The sequence below is a fragment of the Labrus mixtus genome, chromosome 17 (assembly GCF_963584025.1).
Source record: "Labrus mixtus chromosome 17, fLabMix1.1, whole genome shotgun sequence".
NCBI classification, from domain to species: domain Eukaryota; kingdom Metazoa; phylum Chordata; class Actinopteri; order Labriformes; family Labridae; genus Labrus; species Labrus mixtus.
This window is the reverse complement of record NC_083628.1, coordinates 17964953-17992106: the sequence shown is the minus strand read 5'-3', so window position 1 is coordinate 17992106 and position 27154 is coordinate 17964953. Positions and strand designations below refer to the sequence as shown.

The 27154-nt window shown below is 43.6% G+C and overlaps 1 protein-coding gene and 1 long non-coding RNA gene across 3 annotated transcripts in view; one reads left to right on the top strand and one right to left on the bottom strand.

Annotated features, from left to right (window-relative positions):
- Positions 1–27154, top strand: part of LOC132992230 (uncharacterized) — a 190881-nt gene that overhangs the window by 8002 nt on the left and 155725 nt on the right. Inside the window, exon 1 of one of the 2 annotated variants that reach the window (XR_009676309.1) lies at positions 22556–22583. The exons of the other annotated variant lie outside the window; for it this stretch is intronic. This is a non-coding gene — a long non-coding RNA (uncharacterized LOC132992230). Of the gene's footprint in view, positions 1–22555; positions 22584–27154 lie in introns of those variants that run through there. 2 annotated transcript variants of the gene reach the window in all.
- gfra2b (GDNF family receptor alpha 2b) overlaps positions 1–27154 on the bottom strand; it is a 95074-nt gene that overhangs the window by 2756 nt on the left and 65164 nt on the right. Inside the window, exons 6-9 of the mRNA XM_061061414.1 lie at positions 12587–12696; positions 11320–11460; positions 8341–8525; positions 541–588 (exon numbers count right to left, since the gene is read on the bottom strand). Of these exons, the coding sequence (XP_060917397.1) occupies positions 541–588; positions 8341–8525; positions 11320–11460; positions 12587–12696 (484 nt within the window). The remainder of the gene's footprint in view (positions 1–540; positions 589–8340; positions 8526–11319; positions 11461–12586; positions 12697–27154) is intronic.

Below are 27154 nucleotides of genomic sequence, written 5' to 3'. Positions count from 1 at the left end.
CACTTAAAGGCAGGGTTGGTAGTTTCCTCCAGATCCACTTTTTAAGATTTGGGTTGAAATTGTCTTTAGGTCCTGACAAAAAATTAACAAGTAATGTGCTCTGAAAAAGGAACAAAGAAAATCCGTCATCTGTAGCAGTTGTAAGCACTGAGGGAATGCTACTTTCGAAATCATGCTAGTTTTAGAAAATGACCAACCCTGCCTTCAGAGTTGTCTTATTTCTCTCAGAAACATATCATTGTTAAAAAATGTGGTGTGGCGTACTGACAGCATGTTACAGTACAGAACAGAACATTCACAACATAGCTCAGTCTTTCACTGATGTTAAATTGTATTTTCTTGTTTTGAGTTAATGCATCCAAACCTGCTGAACGTGACCATCTCACATACATCCATCTAATCGTCAGAGAAGTACACGTGCAGTAGGAGGATCACATATTTATATTTGATGGACACAGACACAGCAGATCTTATTAAAGCTTAACAGGGTTTTCATCATTATTTTTGGAGTGTTTCTGGAGTGTAATCAAAGCTCCTCACCTCCTCGCACTCAAACTCGTCAGAGGGGATGCACTTCTGGCCTCCATCCTGTAAGACAAGAACTCATTATGAGAAACACATTTTTTTAATTCCTTATCGTCTGCCCACTCACTGTCAGTACAATTAACCCTGCTTTATTAAAAGTAGACTTTTTATGACTCTTATAACAGCAGGATGTTGTTCCGTAACAAACAGGACTTTTACTGATGATGATAGTCTGAGTTATGGCTGAACATCAGTCCCTCCTCAGTCTGTGACCAAACCAGAGAAAGCTCAAAATGGACCAAAACAGTTTGTACTCCTCCAATTGCAAACCCAGACTGCAGAGGAACATACATGACAATAAGAGCAGTAAAGAAGATGTGTGCACAACAGAAGCAGATGCATGTAAAACAAGCAGTTTAAAAAGTTGAATGTTTTGTATGAAAGAATTGTTAAAGTAATTAAAAACTGATGGAGTTCATCTCAAAAGCCACGTTAATTAGTCTGGAGGCTTACACTGAAATGGATAAGGACCTGAGCTTGTATATTTCTTTTCTAGTCTTCTGACGACTCAAAGTTTTTTTTACACCACAGGTCACACCTAAACATTCGCACACTGATGGTAGAGGCTGCTGAGTAAAGAGTCCATCAGTATTAGCAGCTGGAGCAACTTGGGGTTAAGTGTCTTGCCCAAGGACACATAAGACATGTGGCTGCAGGAGCTGGGGATCGAAACCCCGACCTTCTGGTTGAGAGATGACCTACTCTACCAACTGAGCCACAGCTGCTCCCTAAAGATAATGTACATCATCTTTTGTTCCCACCTCAAATATCCAGACCAGCTCCTTTTAGTGGAAATAATGGGACAATTGTGTAAAATATAACAATGTGTCATCTGCATAACACAAAATCAGATATCCTTGTTTTAATCATCTGAACGAAGGGAAGCATGAACTGAAAACAAAAGTGGGCCAAGGAAGGACCCTTGTGGAACACCTGGACACCAGCAAGAAAGACAGGCACAGCAGCCCATTGGCTTTTATTCAGACAACTCAGAAATAAATGCACATATTCACTGAGAAAAGCTAAAACCTCTTATCACCAGGAGTTGATTTCTAGTTGCTCTTCAAACCCATCAAAATTCTGGAAAGCAGTGAATATAAACAAAAATAAATCCTCCCCATCTCTCCCTTCTTATGTTACTTTAAATGAAGGCCAAACAAATAAAACTTCAGATATTTGCCGTGCCTTTAACCTCCATTTTGCTGCTTCTGGGAGTCAGTTTGAAACATTGTACTCTGGAAACACTGTTAATATCCGGCCGCTGGCTCATATTCCTACTTCCCACAACCATTCCCCTAAATTTACTATACAGGCCTTCACTTCCTCTGCTGTAATGGAGGCTCTGCACTCTATAGATATTAGGAAAGCAAGGGGAGAAGATAATCTAGAGCCATACTTTTTAAAACTCTGTGCCCCTCTAATCAAGGAACAAATTTCCTATATTTTTAATCTTTCAATCACCACTGGAGTTGTCCCTCAGGTTTGGAAGTCAGCACACATCGTCCCTCTGCATAAGGGCGGCGACAAAAACAAACTCAACAACTACCGGCCGATCTCCAAACTGTCCAGCCTCTCTAAAATCCTGGAGACATTAGTCAATAATCAACTAAAATCATTCCTTTCAAGAAATTCTGTACTAAGTCCTCACCAGTCTGGGTTCAGAAAAAAACACAGCACCACATCAGCAATTACCTTTGTCATAAATAATATTGTATCTGCTGTTGATCAAGGGAAATACTGTGCTGCCCTCTTTGTTGATTTAACTAAAGCGTTTGACACTGTTGATCACACCATACTCCTGCAGAGGCTACATGATGTTGGTTTTGACAACTATTCATTTAAATGGTTCCAGAATTATCTGTCTAATAGATTGCAATGTGTGACTGTACAATCTGATCGCTCTGAATACTTACCACTATCAAAAGGGGTTCCACAAGGTTCTGTATTGGGTCCTGTGCTGTTCACGATCTATATTAATAATATTGCTTCTGTATTTACAAATTGTAAGGCCCATCTCTACGCTGACGACACAGTTTTGTATTGTTTTGCTGAGACTGCACACTTAGCAATGGAAACTTTACAAGAAGCACTTCACAAATTACAAAATGCACTCCTTGATTTAAAATTATTACTGAATGCAGAGAAAACTAAATACATGCTCTTTACACGAGCCAGAAATACCACAGACAATGACTTGCATATAACAACTCTGGAAGGTCACAATATTGAAAGAGTACCTCATTATAAATATCTTGGCATCTGGTTGGATCAATCCCTTTCATTTAAATTTCACATTGATACATTAACCACTAAACTACGACAGAAAATTGGATACTTGTACAGAAACAAAGTGACCTTCCCCTTAGTGAGTAGAAAGCGAATAATTGAAGCCATCTTCCTATCTGTTCTGGACTACGGGGATGTCATTTATAGACATGCTTCTGCCTCCACCCTAAAATCATTAGACACAGTTTATCACTCCGCCCTCAGATTTATCACTGATGATAAATATTCCACTCATCATTGCATCCTGTACGATAAAGTTGGTTGGCCTTCACTAACAGTTAGACGTGAACGGCATTGGCTGCTATTTATTTATAAATCACTTGTGGGTAATCTACCAGCATACATCACTTCTTTATTAATCTGGGCTGATAATCAGTATCAGACTTGATCAAGTGACTGGCTGATGTTAACGGTTCCACATGTAAAAACGAACTTTGGGAAAACATCCTTCACCTATTGTGCTGCACACACCTGGAACACAATACAAAACACATTCAAACTCAATACAATGGTTACTATGGGTCAATTAAAAACTTGATCACAGCTCACTGTACTCATGAATGTAAATGTTATTAACTGTAGTTACCTGCTTACTGCTTATTCTTCTGGTCTTATAATCTATGTATTTTGTCTTCGTTGTTTTTCGTCTTTTTTGTCTCTTATTCGTTTTAATTGTACTCTCAACGTCATTGTAAATGAGGGCTTGCCCTCAATGATTTCTTGAGAATAAATAAAGGTAAAACATGAAAACCTCAAGAATAACAAGTGCTGCTGTTTAAACTGGCCTTGCGTCAGGAGTAAGAAAGTGCCATTACATCTTCCAAGGACTCTGAAAATGTCCTATCGCCTTTTGTTCACACCTAAATATCCACATCAGCCCATCCAGTGGAAATAATGAGACATATAATATCAAATTATAACAATGTGTCATCTGCATAGCACAAAATCATGGTTTTGTATCATCTGACGGAAAGGAAACGGGAATTAAAAATAAAAGTGGGCCAAGGAAGGACCCCTGTGGAACACCTTCAGAAGTAAGAAAGTGCCAATTACATTATCCAAGGACACTGTAATGTTTTGATGGATGTGTTCACAGAAACAGAATATTGAAATGTACAGGTGTGTATTAAAATGTAAAGGTTACCTGTGAAATAAAAAAAAACAAAGGGGTAAAAAAAGTATGAAACATGTAACTCTAGAGTTACAAATAATATTGACAAACAAAATTAAATTAAGGAGTAGTTTGTCATGTTTAAGAGTCGTTAATGATCAATTTGTTTCATGTTTGAATTTCACAATATTTATACTTGTGTCAAATAGTATGATTTACTGACTAACATAAACACTAGTTTGAATGATGTATAATGAAAAACTTCCAAATTTAAATTTAAATTTTCACAATTAAAAGCAGAAGTACTTCATCATTGGCTTCATTTCTATTGCAGAGTTTACATGGTTCAAACTGATATCCAACACATAGATCAAGTGTATTTCCAAGACTTTTTACTCTGAGTAGCTTTAAGCCCTTCTTTTAAATAATCATCCTAAACCAGCCGCTGCTGAAGAAAGGCCGTCTCATTGTCTTTGCAGGAAGGACCAGAAACAGTTAAACGTTGCTCACAGTCATTGAAATGTAGAGCAGTAGTGTGAGCGTGAATGAGGATGCACACTTAGTCCTGCTCACACATACACACACACATTTATCGCACTCCTCCATCAGCCTCTTTGTCTACTCTTTATTAGCATATCTCCTCCTGGTACCTGGGTGGGAGAGCCAATCGGATATTATCGCCTGAAGGGAAGGAAGAAAATCTCTTTTCAGTGATGAGAAATTGTTGAGAGCAGAATGAGAGAAATGCTGCACGTTGGATCATTATCATCCCCTCTGAAATATACATGTGCAGATCCATGTGCACACACACACACACACACACACACACACACACACACACACACACACACACACACACACACAAAGTTGTTATAGTGATCACTAAAGCGTGCAGATGATTCATTATCATATCGACTATCACATGTACGCCTCTGCAGGTCTGTTTCCTCCAAACTGACTGCTCAGCAAAGCTCACAGAGAAATGATGCTTATATGTGAAAATGATACAATTCAGGAAATGAATTCACAGCAGTTGCAGCAGCGTGCATGAGTTCATATACATCATCCAGAGGGACATGGCATGTTATTTCTCCACCTCTCACTCCCTCTGTAACATATCTGTCTTTACATGTTTCACATGTAACTTCTTCTCTGCTGGTGTGTGACCGCCGAGGGTTCATATTTACTGGAAATGCACAAACTGACATTCCAGGTATTTACAAATGGCTTTTTGAAAGTGCTGACAGATTGCAGTTTGCAGGTGCAGCCGCGTTTCTTCATGGACCCAGTGGAGGGGTAGAAATGATGGTGTGAGGGGGGGTCAGGTAGGGGGGTTAAATTGTGTGCAGACGAAGTAATAAAAGAGAATATCAGTCTCCATGTCTCCAAAGGTTCCAATTCAAAGTGAGCTGCCGACTGTGGAGAGGGGACATACTTTTATTTTTCTGATATTTACTCCCACAGTCAAGGACTGAGATTTGAATTTCTGACTGTATAAAACAAATCACAGTAGAGCCGCAACTCCTTCGTATCGAAAGGAGCGAGTTGAGGTGGTTCAGGCATCTGATTATGATCCTCCTGAACGATTATGTATCCGGTCTGGCCTGAGAACGCCTCAGAAGGCCCCAGGAGGAGCTGGAAACCGTTACTGGGGAGAGGGAGGTCTGGGCTGACTTACTGTGCTTGCTAACTCGGATAAACGATAGAAAATGGATGGATAAAACAAATAGAAGTAGCTTTTATCTGCATTATTTTAATAGCCAGCAGGGGGCGACTACACTGGTTACAGAAATAAATCGAATTATTTAGAAGTCTATGATGAAATGTTCCTTCTTCTCAGTTGATTTTATCTCTTAGTATAGTTTCCTAACAAGTTTATGGTCTCAATTTGTAGTTTAAAGTCTTTTTCATCACATCCTGATGTTCAATTAGTACATTAATGTTCCTTTTAGGGTAAAGAAAGAAGGGGAGGAGTTAGGGGCGGGGCCACCTTGGATTGACAACCTGGTACCATGGGGACCTGAAAAATGTGTTGAGCTTAATTTAGCATTACAAAAGATATCACCTGTCATGTCAAGATTGCAATGCAACTGGACAATTTCTTAGCCATGCTAACATTTAGCTCCTCTCCAGCTCCGCCCTGTCGAACAAATATCCTCAACTCCGGCTCTGAAAAACGGAAAAAGGCAAAAACAAACTGGAAGGCTTCAAACATTTTGTTTACCAATGACACCTTTGGATATCATCCACTGATTATGGTCTTCGGTCTCAGAGTAGGGGGGCAAAATGATGCCAGCCAAGGAATCATTAACCACACCAACAACAAGTACATTTAAATGATGTAGAAGATAACTACATGCTGATTTAATTACATGGTTTATTATTGCACTGAGATAATTTCAGGTTCTTGGAACATTTTGTTCAAAAATTAAACTCCAGTGAGTTTCTATATTTAAGGTGAGTAACAGGAAAAGTTCAACAGGAGCTACTCATGGCTTACTTCTATGTGTGTTGAAAGTTAAGCGGTGTAAGCCAAAGAAGAGGGCTCAGGTTGTCGCCCAAATCAATCTCCACCTCACAAAATCTATGTCCCTTTAGTCACCGAATGTGAGCTCGCTTATTGCCCCTAAAACTCCCAACGGAATAATAATAGCAGGAAAATGTCTTCATCTCTCTTCACCAGGACAGAGCTAAAGGTTCACAGGTGTTTGTGTTGCTCTTACTCCTCCATCTCTACTGTCTCTGGAGAGTCCTGGACTTTAAATGAAGCCACTTTATGCCCAAAGCAGGCGTCCATGTAAGATTTCACTCCCGCTGAATCTGTGCGCTCCAGTCTGAGCAACATCTGCAGCGCCTCAGCCATGTCAGCGACTGAGGCGCAAATGGAAGATGGCCAAATCCCAAAACAAAACCTCGCTGTAAACTGAGCCAGCCACCGGCAGCAGACAGCCTCCCTGTGCTACACGATGTCTGCAGACTCCACATAAAGGGAAACACATCGACCCTGAGGCTCGGCCGGGTTCAGGCGAGCATCACAATGAGCCAACGGAGATACGAGCTGAGGGAGGAGAGGGGGACGCCGCAGCTACACTTCTGCTCTGTGCAGCCAAAACAGGAGCTGCTGTCATGGAAGAGTAACGACGTGAAGGAAAACCACACAGTGTCATTCAATCAGCAACATAAAGACATCAACAAATAAACAAATAAACAAATAAACAAGGGCTTCAACAAAACAACAACATGTGCATCTTAGTTCACACTGTAGGTTTGATTTTAAACGATCTAAACTCTTTCATACTGAGATTTAACAGCCCGTCAGCTGCACATGTGACAGAGTTTTAAGCTCAGTGATTGGATGCTGTCGAACTGCATCTGGCGGGTCAGAGTTAGCAAACATACCGACTTTAAGAAAAGTTCTATAAAACTAAAACAACCCCACTTCTTACTGAGACAGTGTTGACCGAGTCATGGACGAGGGATCGGTCCAGCTAAGGGAATCTTTCTGCAGAGAGGACGAGGTTTGAGCTGCACGGGACACAAAAAGGGTTCATCTTCAGTTTTAAGATCAATCGTATTTAGGGGCGGCTGTGGCTCACTGGTAGAGTCTGTCATCTCCTAACCGGAAGGTCGGGGGTTCAAACCTGAACATGCCTGCTGTACGCTGCACACCAACAAAGAAACGCCACCTACAACGACATCCTGTTATTCAAACATCTCATCACGACGCGTTCATCACTGAGCTTTAAAACTGAACTCCCTGCTCCAGCTACTTCCTCTCTTTATGCTAAGCTAGGCTAAACATGTCATTATTTCAGCTTCATTGGTAGGACAGACGTGGAGTTCTTTCATGAAGCTAACATAATATCTATAATTTATCGGTACACGATGATGAATATGTTTTAAAGACAGTGTGTGTTCGACGGTGTTCGTTAATATCTCTACATTCAGTCACAGTACATTTCAGGCTTTCTATAATTCATGCTTTAAATCTCCCACATAATGGAAAGCAATTTAAAGTGGCCTTTGACCTCCACCTAACACCTCCTCCTGTACATAATGGACGGTTTCCACTTTCCCAGCATGCACCAGGAAGATGTTAATGTGTGTGAAGCTGAAGAGGAGCAAAGCACATACGCTGGATCTTTTTCTGTCTGCACGTCGCGCTCCACATCCTGCATTCTTATATCACCACCACCCCCAGGGTCTAGACTCCATCAGGGGGGGTATCACCACCACCACCAGGGTCTAGACTCCATCAGGGGGGTTATCACCACCACCACCAGGGTCTAGACTCCATCAGGGGGGGTATCACCACCACCCCCAGGGTTCACTCGTCAACAGTCGTTTTCAACACTCACCTGCAGGTTGGCGCAGGTGGAGAACATGCACGCGCTGTCCATGGGTTTGATTGCGTTGCCGTGTAGGGAGGGGGCGGGTTTGGAGATGATTGGCGGCTGGGCGGGGGGGAGGAAGGTGGAAGACGGCTCGGTCATGTGATGAACTCCTCCCTCTGAGCCGTAGCCGAATGACTGGATGGCGTTTCCTGTTAAGGGGATTAAAAAACAAAACACAAACAGAGCGGAGGAAGGCGTTAAACGACCATCTATTCAAATCTCCTTTTCATACTTTGGTGGGATTTCTGCCAGCGGTGAGATTTTCATGAAGGGTTTTGATGTAGTGTGCTTCATCAGCACTTTTCCGCCTGGAAAAAAATGCCAGGTGGACACGGGGCCTTAGTCTGTGGGGTAATCAGGAGGTTCAACATATGATCTGTGTGGCCCTGTTGACATGACAACGATGACAAAACTGTAAATTTTTGTTGTGTTCTGGTTGTTCCCTTAAACGTTTTGGACGCCTCAAAACACAAACGTCTTGAAAACTGGCTCCAGAGTGCAAACCTCTAAAAACAGCAGCGTCTCCTTCATCGTGTAAACTGGGGAATATGCAGCTCCTCTAAAAATGAAGACTTGTTTTCACACATGTGCATTCACTTCCTGTCATTAGACACGAGTAGATGGACTACAACAACAATGGCCGACTCCTGAGTTCTATTCTGTGAACATCGAGGAGCCCAGTTTGAGATGGAGGAAGGTAGTGTGAAGTTTCTCAACAGGTGGTCCTTATTTTACCTGCTGACTTCCTGTTAACATTCTGACAAAAAATCTCATTATGAATAATATATCGATTTTGACAAGTTGGTTTTAGGGGAAGTTAAAGCAGCAGCAGACCCAACCAAACGATCCCAGACTCCCTCTCCTCTGCAGAAGGTTTTACAGATCCTCCGCAGGGATCCCACACCATGTGAGATTTATAATCCCGTCAGCGTGTTCTGGGTCTAAACCTTAACGGTTTGGACATGTCTGAAAAAAGCTCCAGAGCAAGACGTCCAGGAGGATCCTGTGATCAGATGTTCAGGGGTTTAGAATATCTGTTTCAAAAGGTCAGAAAATCCACCAACAGATGATATTTGTTTGTGTGGAGTGAGCTGAATAATTAAGACCCACACGTCCACCTAGCTCCTCTCAGGACCAGAAACCATCAACACACAAACATCAAACCTTTCAGGTCCGACATGTTCAGGCCACGTTAGAGCGTGTAGTTCACTCTGCTCCAATGTTTTCTGTCAATGATTGATGAACTCTTCCTCACATTCAAACCTCTCAGCATGGAGACACAGACGCTCCTCTTCCTCTGTGAGGGCTTCACTTTAAAAATGTTATAGTCCGATCAGACCTCTCACTCTTGTTTTCTGTGTTTCTGTCCGAAGCCTGTTTCTATTACAGTTATTAAATAAATAGTTTAGTTAATAAAACTTCAAATAATCGACCTAACTTTACTTTACAACAGCTTGTTTGGTCCAATAAAAGTTCTAACCTTAAACCGAAATACACTCCAGATATCTAAAGCAGCAAATCCATGAAGTCAGAGAAGCTGGAAACATTTAAAGATGGAGTCAGTAGAAATGTTTGTAAACACAACATTCAAACATAGCTCCTCCTCCTGGGCTAATCGCCCCCAGAAGCCCCTCCCCCTGCAGGATGTGTGTGCTTGTGCTTCTTATGATGGTTCTTGTGATGGTCGGGTTATATATGTCTGTTGGGTATCGTGCAATATGGGTTCTTTTCTGTTGAATTGTATTGAATTATTTTTAGTATTTTGCATTTGTTATGTTCTTGCTGTTGTTTATGTTCTTCTGTGTTTGGTTTAGTTTGCTTTGTTCTTGTTTTTGCTGTTTGTTAAAGCACTTTGTAAACGTGTGTTTTTAAAAGGTGCTATATAAATAAACTTATTATTATCATTATTATTATTATTATTATTATTATTATTATTATTGTGGCTACACTGCAAGCTAACACACGCTAGCACAAGCTAACCGCCGGTGTTTGTCACCTGCCTGTCCAACAAGAAGCAGACCAACTCCAGAACAAAACAACAAAAATGATTTTTTTCCTAATCAAATCCTGTCATTATAGAATTTAAAAACATAATATGAAAAAACAATCCTATTCCTATCTATCTCCGAGCTGCTCCACATCGTGCTCGGTACGATTAGGTTATGATGATGTTTCATACTTATTGAACTGAAGCTCTGATAATCCATACAGTGCTTTTTGAGCATGCATGTGTGTGTGTGTGTGAGTGTAATAGTGTGTGTTTCCTTGACCTGCAGGAGCGGAGGGAGCGAGTCAGAAGAAAAGCTGCAGAGGTGAGAAAGTAGCTGCAGCACTGTTATTTACAGAAAAGTATCAGGGGACCTTGAACACATCGTCTCTGTCTAACCTTTCTCCTCACTTATTTTCGCTCACACTTTTCCCTCTTACTGCTCTACACACACACACACACACACACACACACACACACACGCACGCACGCACGCACTTATGCACACATATTATAGTACAGTATAGTATAAACACAGAATAAAGACTCACTGAGGCAGGTGCTGTGTGTGTGTGTGTGTGTTTGGTCCTCATAAGTATAGTATAAACACAGAGTAAAGACTCACTAAGGCAGGTGTTGTGTGTTTGGTCCTCATAAGTATAGTATAAACACAGAGTAAAGACTCACTAAGGCAGGTGTTGTGTGTTTGGTCCTCATAAGTATAGTATAAACACAGAGTGAGGATTCACTGAGGCAGGTGTTGTGTGTGTGTTTTTGGTCCTCATAAGTATAGTATAAACACAGAGTGAGGACTCATTGAGGCAGGTGTTGTGTGTTTGTGTGTGTTTGGTCCTCATAAGTATAGTATAAACACAGAGTGAGGACTCACTGAGGCAGGTGTGTGTCTGTGTAATTGGTCCTCATAAGTATAGTATAAACACAGAGTGAGGACTCACTGAGGCAGGTGTTGTGTGTGAAGTCTCGGTGGAAAGCGTCACACTCGGCCTCCTGACTTCCTGCTCCCCTGCAGCTGCACCACAGGCTGATGGTAATGTTGGATGGGCTGCTGTCGCTGTAGTTAGGTGTTACATCAGAGCCTGAGAGAGAGACGGGTAGAGAGACAGACACACAGAGACAGAGAGAGAGTGAGAGAGAGAGTCAGAGGGGGAGGGGGAGGGGAGCAGTAACTGTTACGGAGGAATAAGAATTAGCAGCAGATTAGCCGAGGAGAAAGGTAAAGAGGATTTTTGTAAATTGGGAATTGAATCAGGGATGAATTCCAGAGGGGGAGTGACTCATTCAAAAATCGCTCCAGTCTCGAGTGAAGAGCCGAGAAAAGGGACGCTCCCTGTGAGGATATAACGGCTAACACACTCGATTCCCCATCGTGTACATTCACACAGAGCTCAATCACGAAGTACAATAACAGAGGCGTGTTAGAGCCACAAATCTGCGGCTTGGAGTTTCTTATTTGCAGATTTATCAAACAGCTAAACGCACTGTAGAGCTTACCGTTAAATAAACGATGTGTGGAGGAGGGGTTAAAAGTCATACATGACAGCTACTTTCATTAAACTGACTCAACTGATTCAGCCCCTAAAAAGAGGCTAAACAACAACAGGAAGGATGTCCTTACAGCTCCCCAGAAGTGAAGCCAAAACATGTAGAGCTCCCCTTGCTGTCTGCGGCGTAGGTCATAAGCCCCGCCTCCTCCATGTTAACAGATGGGTCAAACCATAAAGTCAAAATACACGTCAAATAAATGTTTCTCATTCAGGGTGTCTCTCATTATAGTTAGTTCTCATCACGTTGATTGATGTCTGAGTGTTACTCTTTCTATTAAAGGGGTATATAACTCCATGATAGACAGCTCTGTTGACCAATGAGGCTCCTGCGTTGCTGTGATCATCAGCAGTGATGAACAGAGAGAGCCCAGGGTGGTTACTTCCTGCAGTCAGGTCGGATCGAGGTCGGTTCATGTTCTTACAAACGAACCGCACCACAGTCAGCAATAAAGCAGACGGAGACCGACCTTTTCAAGCGGTCTCTGTGCGGGTGTTTGGTCGGCACCAGGGTTAGATTGACAGCTTTCGCACCAGCGCAAACAAACCGCACTAACTTGGCAAACGGACTCGACTTCGTTTGAAACCGAGCCAAACAGGTGAGGTGTGAAAACGCCCAGCGAAACGGTTAAAGCTCAAGCTCATCACTTTTCAAACTCACCGAGGAGGCCGACGTAGGACATGAGGCAGCCGTGGTAGTTGTCATGGGGACAGCTGGTCACCGTGTGAGACGTCATCTGGCAGTTCATGTGGAAATCAGCGAGACGGGACCTGAAGGAACACAACAGTTTAAAGTGTTAAACATGTTTAGATTTACTGATTTCACTGGGTCAGTGGTGAAGGTTTGAGTTCACTGAGACCGTGAGTAGGAGGCGGGCAGTCTCTAGGTCACACCTGCATTATCTCTACTGTCCAGCAGGGGGCGACTACAAAGAAGTCTGTAAGTCTATCAGTGTCCTGTGAGGTTAAATCTGTTATGAATTTAGTGAGGTGTGTAACAAAAAGGTCATTCTCGAAGTTTGGAGGAAACTTCATGAAATCCAAACTTTCCACTCAGATTGGAAACATTCAAATGAAACGTATATTCAGTGCACTTTACAGACAAACAGCATCTGGCCTTGTTCATGTTTAATGACCTTTCCTTCAAGTCTCCAACCTTTTCTTTCTTCTTTTTTTTTTTAAATATGCAGAGAAAGAGTAAAGAGTCTAAATAAATGAACAAGTCTATATTTATATTTCACTATAACAGAAGCAGGGCCCATATGTCAGCTGTCTGTTCACTGTCACACACATTTATTGTCTTCATCATTTAAACATGTTTCACTGTGATACATAAAACATCACAGGATGCTCTTATCAGACCCCGAAACCTGAAATCTTTCAGTTTTTAAAAGAACAAACGTGTTCATTCAGGGACTGAACCTTTCTTTAAGTCACTCTCTCCACATTAAAGGTAGTGTAGTGTAGTGAGTGAAATGATAAAGTGATCTTACTATCTGATCAGACATTAATGAAACATGTTATGTTGAAGTGCTGACTTCTCTGACAACAATGCAGCAGCCAGTATGTCCTCCTTCTAACTTTAGATTCTGGTCCTGAATGCTCTGGATTTGTTTGGACCAGAGAAGGTAGACGGTTTTAAGGTGACCCCCGCACGGCCGTTTTGGACGCCCCTCGGTTTGTCAGATATGAGAGCAGTTATCAGGTCAAACCAACAGGTGTTGCAGCGATGGAAGCGGGCAAGAGAAGTGGTTCAGATAGAAGTGATTGTACCCGACCTAAAAAGCCTCTGCATGTTTCTAATAAGCTCCACGAGCAGAAACGTGCTCAAACTAGGATCAATATTGGAGATGATTTTGAAAAATGGAGAGAGGTTAGAACACAGAAAGGTTTACAGACCGATGCAGAGCTGGATAAACACTGAAGCTTCAGTGTCCACCACATGGTGACCTGCAATGAGCATCGACTCTAGAGAGGAGGGGGCGGGGGGAGACAGCTCTCTACAATGTTTAGAATTTAGACTGCAGTACCCATTTTAAACACTAGGGGTCAGAGTTACATACTGCTCCTTTAACAATCCAAAATAAACCTGATTTAATCTCCTTTTTCATCGTATATATTCCCTGTATTTCATCCTGTTTTTGTTTGTTTTCTCCTCCCTCTCCAGCCCCGGTACTTTGCTGCATTGTTGTGTAAAAACAGCTCCAGCAGATGCTCAGAAAACTGTCCTATAAAAGCAGTAAATCCTGGAGTGATTCATGCAGTAGTTTGGGGGATTATCTCTGCGTATTCCAGTACGTGCGTCCTTCTGTATCCACTACATCATGCATATGTTAATGCAGGAGAAACTGTCACAGACAATCACTGCTCAGCTAGCAGCTTAATCTACTGCTTGTCCTACTTCTGTGTCTTCATCCTGCTGCTTCTCTTCTCTCGCTTTTGTTTCTGTTTCTTATTTTACTCCTGAGCCTCTGCTGCTGCTTCTTCACTCGCATGTTATTTTTCTTCTCTTGGTGTAATTTAGTTTTTGCAGCTCATTGGAGAGATGGAGCGAGGATATGAGGGAAATCAAGGTGAAAGATGTCATCAATTCTGCATATGTGAATTTGAACTTGAATACAGAATCAGCAGCTTGTTCCTTCAAAATAAAATACAGACTTCTCCTAAAGTGAAGCTGCTCCATTGTCCCTTCTGGGCCTCCATACCTGTGTGGTGGTGACTGTGTCTGCAGACCCTGTCCTCTGACTAGATTTGACTGTTTCTGTATGTGTCTGTCTCTTTATTCATAGAGCTGGACTGTCTTTTCAGTAGAAAGGTGCAAAAAAAATTTAAATCGATGCTACAAAGCCAGAGAAGTTACCGAAAATGGGCTGCGTTGTTCCCTTCTGGGCAAAGGGTTCAAATACTTCAACACCCAGAATGCACTGGTGCTATATGTCTGTCAACTTTAACAAAATGAATTTAACCACACAATGTTAAATAACCATTTATAAAAAAAGTAGTAATGAGACATTAAAAAAATGCTTGATGTCAGGCTGTAACACGTTAGTGTGTTTGTATGTGTGTTTGTTTGTGTGTGTCAATTCATAAGTGTTTGGCTCAACTCATGTGACAGTGTTTGTGTTTGCGTGTCTGTCTGCTGCAGAGGATGATACACTCTGACAGGCCTGAGTGCTGTGCATTTGACTTTCACACACAGAGGTCAGTGTGTGTGTGTATGTGTGTGTGTGTGTGTGTATGTAATCCTGCCAACAATGTCAGCCTGAGACTAAAGACACAACCATTGACAAACGGTTGTGGAGTTAGGAATGACAAATGATGAATGGTTTTGAGCTTGTCTAACTATTTTCTAGTCTTTCTACTCAAAGCTCTTTTACACAGCAGGTCACACCTACACATTCACACACTGATGGTAGAGGCTGCTGAGTAAAGAGTCCATCAGTATTAACTCATCCATTCATACACATTCACACACTGCCGACAAAGCAGCCACCTTCATCCCTTCATCCTAACCTTCATCCCTCCATCCCTTCAACCTAATCTTCATCCCTCGTCCCTCCTTCCCTCTGTCCTAACCTTCATCCCTTCATCCCTCCACCCTCACCTTCATTCCTCCTTCCCTCCGTGCTAACCTTCATCCCTCCTTCACTCCACCCTAACCTACATCCCTCGTTCCCTCCACCCTAACCTTCATCCCCCATCCTTCCTTCCCTCCGTCCTAACCTTCATCTCTCCAACCTAACCTTCATCCCTCCTTCACTCCACCCTAACCTACATCCCTCGTTCCCTCCACCCTCACCTTCATCCCCCCATCCTTCCTTCCCTCCGTCCTAACCTTCATCTCTCCAACCTAACCTTCATCCCTCCTTCCCTCTGTCCTAACCTTCATCCCTTCATCCCTCCACCCTCATCTTCATTCCTCCTTCCTAACCTTCATCCTAACCTTCATCCCTTCATCCCTCCTTCACTCCACCTCATCCTACATCCCTCCTTCCCTCCACCCTAACCTACATCCCTCCTTCCCTCGACCCTCACCTTCATCCCTCCGTCCTTACCTTCATCCCTCCAACCTAACCTTCATCCCTCCTTCACTCCAAACTTACCTACATCCCTCCTTCCCTCCACCCTCACCTTCATCCCTCCTTCCGTCTGTCCTAACCTTCATCCCTCCAACCTAACCTTCATCCCTCCTTCCCTCTGTCCTAACCTTCCTTCATCCCTCCACCCTCACCTTCATCCCTCCTTCCCTCTGTTCTAACCTTCATCCCTCCACCCTCACCTTCATCCCTCCTTCCCTCTGTCCTAACCTTCATCCCTTCATCTCTCGACCCTTACCTCTTACACACCCACCTTTATCCCCCTTCATCTATCCACCCTCAGTCTTCCGATCATCCCACCTCGCTCATCCTTTCGATCATTAATATTATAATAAACTATTCTAAATCAGTATCTCTCTTGGTGTGGTCTTTGTCAGTGAAATGTTTTTGTGTTCTTGAGCTCCGATATGTGACACTAGGTGTCTTACAGTGCTGCAGCTCATTCCTCCTCTGCAGGTGTTTCAGGATATTTTCTCTGCGTTTGTTGAAGTAGAAGAAAGTCCTCAGAGTCTCTGCAGGGGGCCGTGTGAAGGTAAATGTCCTCAGGTGATGTCAACACAAGTTTGGGAACAGAAAAAACAGAAGAAAAAGGGATTCTGTTTTCGTCAGTCCTGGAGATGATGTTGTCATACTTGACTGTGATTGGCTCAGCTGTGTCAGAGCTTTGAGAGCAGTGATGTGATTGGCTGAAAGTCAACAGATTACTCTCCAGTCTAAAGCAGTCGATTAGCTACTGAAGCTAGCCTTTTAACCTTTTAAACTCCGGGTTGGATCGGTCTCTACAGCCTTCTTTATTTAGTGTTCATCTGCAGGAACTTCATGAAGGTTACTCAATAAACTGCTTCAGTCTAGAGGCATTTTTAAATGTTCAAGCTGTGACGGGGATGCAGCTACAGACGGCTCAACTGAAACCGGTTGATCTTTCAGTGGTTTCAGCTCAGCCAAGGTGAAAACAATCGACCCATCTGTTGGTGTAACAAAGACGGCCTGAACTCAACTTTATTTATAGAGCACTTTTCAAACCACACAGTTGATCCAAAGTGCTGAACAGCGCAGATAAGATGGACAAGAACAACAACAATCAAAGTGCGAGGACAGGTGACAGTCATGTCCAGTGTAACGCAAAACCTGCAGAGCTCTGGATCCCTGAGGTTATTGAAAGGTGAAAGCAGTAGAAATATATTTGAAGGTGAGTCTTAAGAAACGCTGATAGTGGGTGAGAGACCGATGTTGGGAGGTAGAGAGTTCCACACAATAAAAGGCCAGATCCCCAGAACCCCTAGTCCTGGTTCCAAGCATGGACAGGTTTTGGTCAGATGACCTTGGATCTCTTACAGGCTGATATGGAGACAGGAGTTCTGAAAGGTAAGCCGGGGAAAGTCCATTTAACATCTTGAACACAATCAGCAGTATTTAAAGAAGGTGTGCTGATGTAAGGAGGAAAGAAATGGAGTGATGGGATCTATACTTTTTGAAAGAAGTTGAATGTCCTGACAGTATTTAAAAGTTTAGACCTTACAGGGTTCAGATTCCTTCAGTATCAAACTAACCCGCTGCTCGCCGTTTCACTAATCGACTGCTAACAGAAGCAGCTAACTGCTAATTTCACTGCTAACAGAAGCAGCTAACTGCTAATTGGTCCCACTGTAGATGTAAACAGGTTGTAAAGCTGTAGCCTGAAGCTAACTCGCAGACTCAAACATTAAGCTCGCTGTACATTATCGAAAAGAGAGCTAAAAACAAACACGCTGGATGGATTCTTCAATGGAGCCTGCAGACATCACATGGATGCATTAATGTACGACTAGTTCTCACACTTTAAATCCATGCTGTAGAGAAAGATCCTCTGAGCCTGCCTGCAAAACCTTCACTCATGTCTTGAGTGATTCTTTTATGTACTCTGGCCCAAAGTCGTCTTCTTACACAAACATGGAGGCTCACTCAGAGGAAACGAGCGCACACCAGCTACACTCCCTCGTCTCTCTGAGGGTCGATCATTAGTTCTGATGAATCTTTGAGGAGCCCTGTGGGGGGGGGCGAGGAGCTCCGAGGTTTCAGAGGAGGATTGGACCGCTCGGCTCTCCTGCTGTCTTCAGCTCTGACTTTATCTCCGTCTCTGACCTTCGTTAGTTAAAACCGCTAACTGTGACTGAGACGATTAAAGTGCATCTTTAAAAGATCGATTAGTGTCTTGTGTTTTCATTAAAGTTCAAACGGGCTAATAGACGAACGTCTGTCAGAAAAAAGAGGCCAGCTTCACGATGCTGTTTCACCCCCGTCTGTCATGTGATGGTCTACGTTTTGCTCTTCAGCAAAAGACTCAGACTGGAGGAGTTATAAATCAGGTCGCATCACACACACGAGGAGAATCTAAACCGATATTCTTCTCCATAATCTCATCATGAACACACTGCCAGATATAACGATAATGTCACATCACAGACTACAGGATTCTACTAGATTAGAGGAACACACCACCTCACCTGACCCCATGTAAACAACAGAGCAGGAGGTTACATTTATGCTCTGTGCAGAGAGGAAATAAACATGTTCGGGTGAAGAAATGGCAGGGAGGCGTGTCTTCTTCAGACCTTTTCATGACTCGTCAAGATTTTAAATCCTATGTTTGAAATAAATTGGGGCGTCTCTGACGATCTCCGAGCAGATCGGAGACGTTAAGATTTGATCTTCATACCACTCATACTACAAGATAATCTTCAGGAACAACCCCGCCATAGTCAGAAAGGAGGAGTCCGACCTCCAATCAAAACTGATTATCGTGTAGGCGGAGCCAGACTTTAGATACGTTTTAGATATGGTGCTTCAAACTACCTGAAATTGTCGGGCTGAGCGGCTCACTGCTGAATTATTCATCCCAACTTAACCCAGAAATGTTCTCCTGGACTCTGGAAAAGGAGGAGATACTGGTGGAGTTGTGGATGGAGCGAGCATTCTTGCTCTTTGACGTGCGCTCCTCGTTGTACCACGAGGGAGGGGAGGAGGAAAACAGGGCGGCCCTCCAGATCTCAGGAGAGGCAGCTAGCATCAGGAGCGTTTTAAACCAACTCCAATCAGAACGGAGACTAAACTGAAGGTCAATATGTTTCCTCAGTTCAGATAATCAGCTGAGTGAATGGAGACGAGCTGAAGCAGCTCACATTCAACATATCGTCATGTGTGTGTGAAATGGTCCTTGTCCAGCTGTGATGTCTGTGAGTGTGTGTGTGTGAGTGTGTGTGTGTGTGTGTGTGTGTGTGTGTGTGCAGGAGAAGGTGAAGAATATTTAAATTAAATTATACCGAGGCTGAGTGAGTCCAAATGTCCTGATGACAGGTTGTCAGAGTGAACGACACACTCCGAGTGTCACACACACGCACACACACACACACCGATTGAACCAACACATATAATTATCTCCAACACACTGTTTTAACCACAAACGACGCTCTCTGTTCTCTCTCACATGTTTATGTATGAGGAGCGTTTTCTTCTCTGTGACCCTGACATGTCACTCATGTTGCACACACACTCACCCACACACAATTAATGATCATGTCTGCATTAAAAGGGATCAACAGAACACACACACACACACGTCAACCCTTGACACTGTCTAAAAACACCAGCATACACAGAAAATAGCGATTTAGCATAACTTAGCATGTGAGTGGGAGATTTGACAGCTCACTATATGAAGTGTGATGAGGTTATGTGTGCTAGATGTTGCACATGATATGAGCATATAAAGTTCAATTTAAGTGATTAAAGCTTAATTATTCTCCCAACATGCGAAGATGTTGGTGCACTTCTGACATGAAGAAAACCTTTGACTTTGTTGTTGCTACGATTATTTTTAGAACACGTCTCCTTCCCCTTCCTCTTAGCCTCAGCCGTCGTATCAAACAGCACAGAGACAGGCTAACTGGCTGCTTTGTAGCTGAAGGCTGCTGTGTGAACTAGCACCGTAAAAATCTTGTAGTTCCCCTGTGATCTTGTAGTTCTCCTGTGATCTTGTAGTTCTCCTGTGATCTTGTAGTTCTCTTGTGATCTTGTAGTTCTCCTGAGATCTTGTAGTTCTCCTGTGATCTTGTAGTTCTCCTGAGATCTTGTAGTTCTCCTGTGATCTTGTAGTTCTCATTTGATCTTGTAGTTCTCCCGTGATCTTGTAGTTCTCCCGTGATCTTGGAGTTCTCCTGTGATCTTGTAGTTCTCCTGTGATCTTGTAGTTCTCCCGAGATCTTGTAGTTCTCCTGTGATCTTGTAGTTCTCTTGTGATCTTGTAGTTCTCCTGAGATCTTGTAGTTCTCCTGTGATCTTGTAGTTCTCCTGAGATCTTGTAGTTCTCCTGTGATCTTGTAGTTCTCATTTGATCTTGTAGTTCTCCCGTGATCTTGTAGTTCTCCCGTGATCTTGTAGTTCTCCTGTGATCTTGTAGTTCTCCTGAGATCTTGTAGTTCTCCTGTGATCTTGTAGTTCTCATTTGATCTTGTAGTTCTCCTGTGATCTTGTAGTTCTCATTTGATCTTGGAGTTCTCCCGTGATCTTGGAGTTCTCCTGTGATCTTGTAGTTCTCCTGTGATCTTGTAGTTCTCCCGAGATCTTGTAGTTCTCCCGTGATCTTGTTGTTCTCCCGTGATCTTGTAGTTCTCCCGTGATCTTGTAGTTCTCTTGTGATCTTGTAGTTCTCTTGTGATCTTGTAGTTCTCCTGTGATCTTGTAGTTCTCTTGTGATCTTGTAGTTCTCTTGTGATCTTGTAGTTCTCCTGTGATCTTGTAGTTCTCCCGAGATCTTGTAGTTCTCCCGTGATCTTGTTGTTCTCCCGTGATCTTGTAGTTCTCCCGTGATCTTGTAGTTCTCTTGTGATCTTGTAGTTCTCTTGTGATCTTGTAGTTCTCCTGTGATCTTGTAGTTCTCTTGTGATCTTGTAGTTCTCCTGTGATCTTGTAGTTCTCTTGTGATCTTGTAGTTCTCTTGTGATCTTGTAGTTCTTGAAGTGTATTAAATATCTAGGACAGAGATATTATAGTGATCTTTAAGTGTATACTGCACACATCTGTTAAAGGGGTTTCCTTCAGTGGAAAGTTTGTTTAGAGGTGTGGTTCGCAGGATGAGTTATGAGTGTCAGGAAATGCTAGATCTAAGCTAGGATCCCCCGCAGTGGAATGTGAACAAATGGACCCTTATGTCCAGAGGGTTTCCCAGGGACATCTAGACAGGAGATTGTACCTGTGACCTGTGTTGGCCTTTAAGTTTATGACATACATATAATTGCAGAGGCTGCTGCTGTTGGAAAAGAGGGGTTGTCCTAAAAAACAAACAGATAAACAGATGTCCTAATGTGCCCTGTAACATTGTCTATAAATAGCATTCTCAGTGTATGTTCAGGAGAGATCACTTTTGGCTGTGTCTCTCCCAGGTCGAACCATGGCGAGCCTGGCGATGCTGTAACTTGTTTGTCAATAAAATGATCATTATGTAAGCAAGTCAGTGTCAACGGCGAATTTCTTCATCATCAAACATATCAACAACGGGAATCCACATCATTCTCCTGTGATCTTGGAGTTCTCCTGAGATCTTGTAGTTCTCTTATGATCTGGTAGTTCTTCTTGTAGTTCTGCTGTGATCTTGTGAACCCGTGTGTACAGCTGCTCATAGCTGCACTCACGCTCCAGAAACGGACCCAGTGGGGTAGGCCGTGCGCCGGACCGCAGTGCAAATTGGCAGTGAGACAGGTGTTGTAGTAGATCGAGACATGAGCTAATCAGACCTATTTGTTTTTTTGAACCAGGCTGTAAACATGTTAATCTCTGCTTTAAAAACAGGCTTTTTAGAATGGGTGTGTATGTGACTTCCTGTGCTTCTGCAGCCAGCCTCTAGTGGACACTCGAGGAACTGCAGGATTTTAAACATTGGAATCGGCTTCATTTTTTCAACACCGGAGGTTGCTGCTCGGCTGCAAGCTAGAAACTCAACCTGCATGTCTGACCTCGATGTGAGCAGGTTAAGTTGCAATGTGGGTAATGTAGGCGCCTGTTAAAGTAGACTGTGGCAATAAAAAAAGAGGTTATAGCTTTGATTCTCAAGCTTTGATTTCAACCATTCTTGAATCCTAAACAGCTTGGGAGTGAGATGATTAATCTGTGGACGACTCTCTCCATAAATATCAAACTTTAAAGTTTTCCCGTTGAAGCACAACTCTGGAATCTGAACAGCATCAGCAGCTCCTCTCTGCAGACTCGGCATCCCGACTCGTATTTGTGGAGATAATGTGTCTCCAGGGTTCAGATCTCATTATGTTCTTCAAATACGACACAAGAAGTGTGTGTTTGTTCTAAATATGAACATCAGCAGCTGCTCGCTCGCTCATCTTTGATTTATGATGTCATTACGCTCGCAAAGATATGAAGAACGAGGCTGAGCGACAACACGCGGAGCGGACTGAAGCTTTTTGTGGAGACGTCTTTCACCCCAATGAGAGATGTGTGCGTGTGTGTGTGTGTATATGTGTGTATGTGCGTGCGTGCGTGCGTGTGTGTGTGTGTGTGCGCGTGTGTGTGTGTGTGTGTGTATGTGTGTGTGTGTGTGTGTGTGTGTGTGTGTGTGTGTGTGTGTGTGCGTGTGCGTGTGTGCGTGTGCGTGTCTGTGTGTGTGTATGTGTGTGTGTGTGTGCGTGTGTGTGTGTGTGTGTATGTGCGTGCGTGTGTGTGTGCGTGTGTGTGTATGTGCGTGCGTGTGTGTGTGTGTGTGTGTGTATGTGTGTGTGCATCTGTCTGCGTTTGATGATTAGCTGCTTTGTTTTGTCTCTGTGTTCTCTTTAATTAACATTCCCTAAGTGGCGCTGCTCATTTGCATATTTATATATTTGCTTAGCGTTTGAGCTGCAGGTTGTCGCTCTTGTTTTCTGTTTTGGTCCACTTTAAGGTGAAGTCTTATTTTCCTTCAAACTCTCGCCCCTCGCTCGACGCCGCTCCTGAAAAACTGAGCGGACGCGTTCAGACGAGCACGGAGGAAATGAGACGAATCAGAGGAGGATTTTGGGTAAACTCACACACACACACACACACACACACACACACACACACACACACACGCACAGCACGAGGGCCTGTTGCATGGCGGCGTCCTCTGTGACCTCCAGAAAAGCGACTGCGATTTCCATCACGCCACCAGCTCACCTCACTGACCGAGTAATGGAGCGACGCAGCCCGTAGATTGGCTCCCTCGCCTTAAAACAGCTCAGCTGCTGCCGCTGCTGTCGCTGCCGGGTTTGGAAAAGCAGTTTAGCTGCACACGCCTCGGCGCTCGCCGTGTGTGTGTTTGCATACACACCTCGGTCATTAGTGGAAGTGTTCTCCGCCTGATGGGGGTCACAGGGATCCTGATACACATAAATCTGCACCCCCGCCAGATATGTCCTGATGGAAAGCTCCAACAAGTCTATTAGGAGTTAAGTTGTTTGTTCTCCGGCTGACCGTGCTCGAGGTCGTAAAGCGACGCACAAATCACAAGTGGAATATTTCGTCCTTGAGTGGACGGATTGATACAAAGTTTGAGAGACTGAAAACGTGAGAATGGAGCCATCGGGGGTTACGTTTCTCTAAGGAGGTGTCGATTGTTTGCAGATGTTTGGGTACACTAACTCCCCATGTGGTCTTTCTCTACTAAACGCATCTCCAAACTACGAGCTGTTCATGACACTGTTGCTTTTTAAAGGTTTATTTCTGGGCTTTTTATGTCGTTATTTAGAGACAGGACAGTGGATAGAGTCAGAAATCTTAGAGCGAGAGAGCGAGTGAGGAGGAAAGGAGCCGCAGGTCAGACTCAAACCAGGGCCGCCTGCTGTACGGAGGACTTCAGCCTCCGTACATGGGGAGCGCTCACTAACCACTAGGCTACCTCCCGTTGCTTTTTATCCACACAGAAAACATTCAGTCTGCCTTGTTTACAGAAGAGTGTAACATTCACCTGCTGCTCCGTCTTTGAGAATCAAAGAGATACTGGTTCTTCAAACTCCCACCAGAAGCTCTCATTTAGTCCACTGAAAGAAACAAACATTCCCCAGACTGTTCACACTTTTATTGCAGATATTTCCAGCTGATGTTTCCGTCATCATCATCGGAGGGCTAGAGACGGATTAAACGCGCACGCCTGCTGTTGTCATGGTGATCGGATGCTGACTGTCAGTCGCTGCAGGTAAAATCAAAAAGTTCCTGAAGTTGGGGAATTGGACCGTTGCTCTGCTCTCATCGTGTGTGCAGTCCTACGACCAAAATATCAATCATGCCAGAAAATTCTCTGACCGGCTGGGAGCAGCTGATTGGACCATGATCGACCATCATACCATTGAGCACCACAGTTTGCATAAAATGAGACTAAAAGCCTGCCCTACTGCTAAAAAATAACACCAAGACGAGAAACAGACCGCCTTCAAACTGCTCGGGTTGAGATTTATGCCCAAACGGCAAGGTCACAGAAGAGCGCCCATAACTCCAGAAAAACTCCCGTGATTCATTCTGATTTGGGAAATGTGTCTGTGACTCTGAAATCTCTTGAGCTGTCGTTAGGTGTTAAGTCAGCACTGGTGTTCCCCGTGGAAAATGATCCCCTCTTCCCCTAACACCTGATTAAACCTCAGAGAGGAACTTTCAACCCATCGTCTTTTATAAATAAAAAAAGGTTTCACTCGGCCCTAACACTCTTTGAACATTAACATTTGTCTTCCGGAAGATAATTCAGTTTTCTTGTCCGGCTGCATCTTTCTGTTCGCATTCTGAGTTTATTTTGAGATCTTTCACAGAGCTGTCGTCTCTGCCACTGAAGTAAACACGTTGTATTAATATGGATGATTTCTTTTCCCTCTCAGCTCCGACCTCCCTGCTCTCGTTCTGCAGCTCACACTTAAAGATCCTCAGAGGAGTTTCTGTGCAAACAAACACTTCTGTTCACATTCACAGCTTCACAACCAGCAGACGTCTGAATCCTGCAGGTCGGAATAAACATGCTCCACGTTTTCCCTCACAAAACGTATTCGCGCAGGAGCTCTGGAAGTATTCTTAGAAATGTGTCTCAGTGTGATGACCTGTTAGCTAGGATCAGTACCAGGTCCCACATCTTTGTGAAAAAATATGCTAATTCTAATCCAAGAAATAGAAATATTCCGCTCTGTTGCCAAACGAGGCTCCCACGATGTGAGATTATCAGAGTAGAGGAGGAACATTGAGAGGAAACGAAAGAGTCATTGAATTGTCTGCAACCATCAGTGTCTGCTTCAATCTGACACAAGAGTCCGTCTTCATATGAAGTCTTCAGATACGGTGCACAGGTCACTGTTTCCGACCTTCTGCTGCAGACAGAGAAAAAGCTTCAGCTCCCGTTGAGTCTATTTGACTTCTAATAATGATCTCTGACTCCCTGCAGAGACCAAACTTTCTCAAACACACTACAACAAAGTGATCGTTTCCACCTCTGTGTTCGTATTGAACATTAAATGTGAATTAACGGTGTGACGGCTCTGCAATTAGACGCGACACTCACTTGAAATGCAAATAGATTTGAGTTCTCCAGAACGAGCCTCGGTCCAAAAAGCTTTCAGACTCTCTGTAGGTTTCTCATGCATCACTTGTGGCGACGACCATATTTAATTACTCCTCCTGTCAATCAGAGCGCCGTCCCCGAGCAGTCACTTCCTCATGCCTAGCTCTCAGCCACAGCGGGACTCCGGACCCCCCCTTCTGAGGCTGTCAGGACCCTGAGGACCTGCTGGATCTGGTGATTATGGAGCTCTGTGCTCTCCCTGTGCGGGTAATGGAGGCTAAAATGAAAGGCCTACTTTGCCGTTTCACAGGCGATCAAACATGATTCATGCAGCACGTACGATTGCGAGGAGACGCAGAGATCTGCCACCGAGCCGCTGCTGCAGGTGGGAGGTAAATGTGTGGGCTTTACGACGGATCCGGCACACACTCGTTAGGGTTTTTATGCTGTTCGTATGGCGGTCTGTGGACTCCGTGGGGCTGTGATTCTGTGAATTTTCCCACATATCGATTCATCTGTGCAGCTCTTTACCGTTCTCTAAGTCACACACGGTCGCTCAAAGAGACACCTACTCAGAGCAGGAAACACAAAGAAACAGCACACTCTGAACACAGCGAATCACAAACAAGCAGCCTGAGCCGTGTGTGTGTGTGTGTGTGTGTGTGTGTGTGTGTGTGTGTGTGTGTGTGTGTGTGTGTGTGTGTGTGTGTGTGTGTGTCTGTGAGTGTGTGTGCAGCCTCTGCAGGGACCAGGCTGATTATCTAAAGGCAGCTCTTTCAGGCGGTCTTATCCTCCTTTGTGCTGAGACAGGAGGCTAACATCTCTGACACACACATCCTGTAACACGGTCCAAAGGATTCTGGGATTGGAAACAGAAAGCCGAAGATTCATAATCCTTTTAACATTTGTCACAATGCTAATAACTTAAAAAAAAAGCATCCAGCCATGCAGGAATTTCTCAACAGCTTATCATGTAGCTCGAAAACTCCTAAACACCGAAATCCAAGGACGATCTTCTCCATCATTAAAACAGAAAATTAGTACATGCATCTTTTTTTGTGATCAGCAGATAAAGTATTTGAAAATCAAGCTTCTGTTATGCAAATTGCTCAACATAAAAATTTTGAATCTGTGCACGGGGGTCTGGAATGCAGTATGAGAAATGCTCAGGTTTCTGGTTGTAGTCAGGGTGGTATTGACCAATCACGTATCAGCAGGCTCTGGTGTGTGCAGGAGAAAAACAGTCTGTGTGAACACGATCCACCGGAAAGACATCCAGACTCTGATCAGCTGTAATTTGACGATGGTTTAAATCAGCTGTCAAACATTTTAACTTAAAGGAGCAGTATGTAACGCAGACACCTAGTGTTTAAAATGGGTACTGCAGTCTAAATTCTAAACATTGTAGAGAGCTGTCTCTCCTCGCCTCCTCTCTAGAGTCGATGCTCACACAGGTCACCATGTGGTGAACACTGAAGCTTCAGTGTTTATACAGCTCTGCATCGGTCTGTAAACCTTTCTGTGTTCTAACCTCTCTCCATTTTTCAAAATCATCTCCAATATTGATCCTAGTTTGAACACGTTTCTGCTCGTGGAG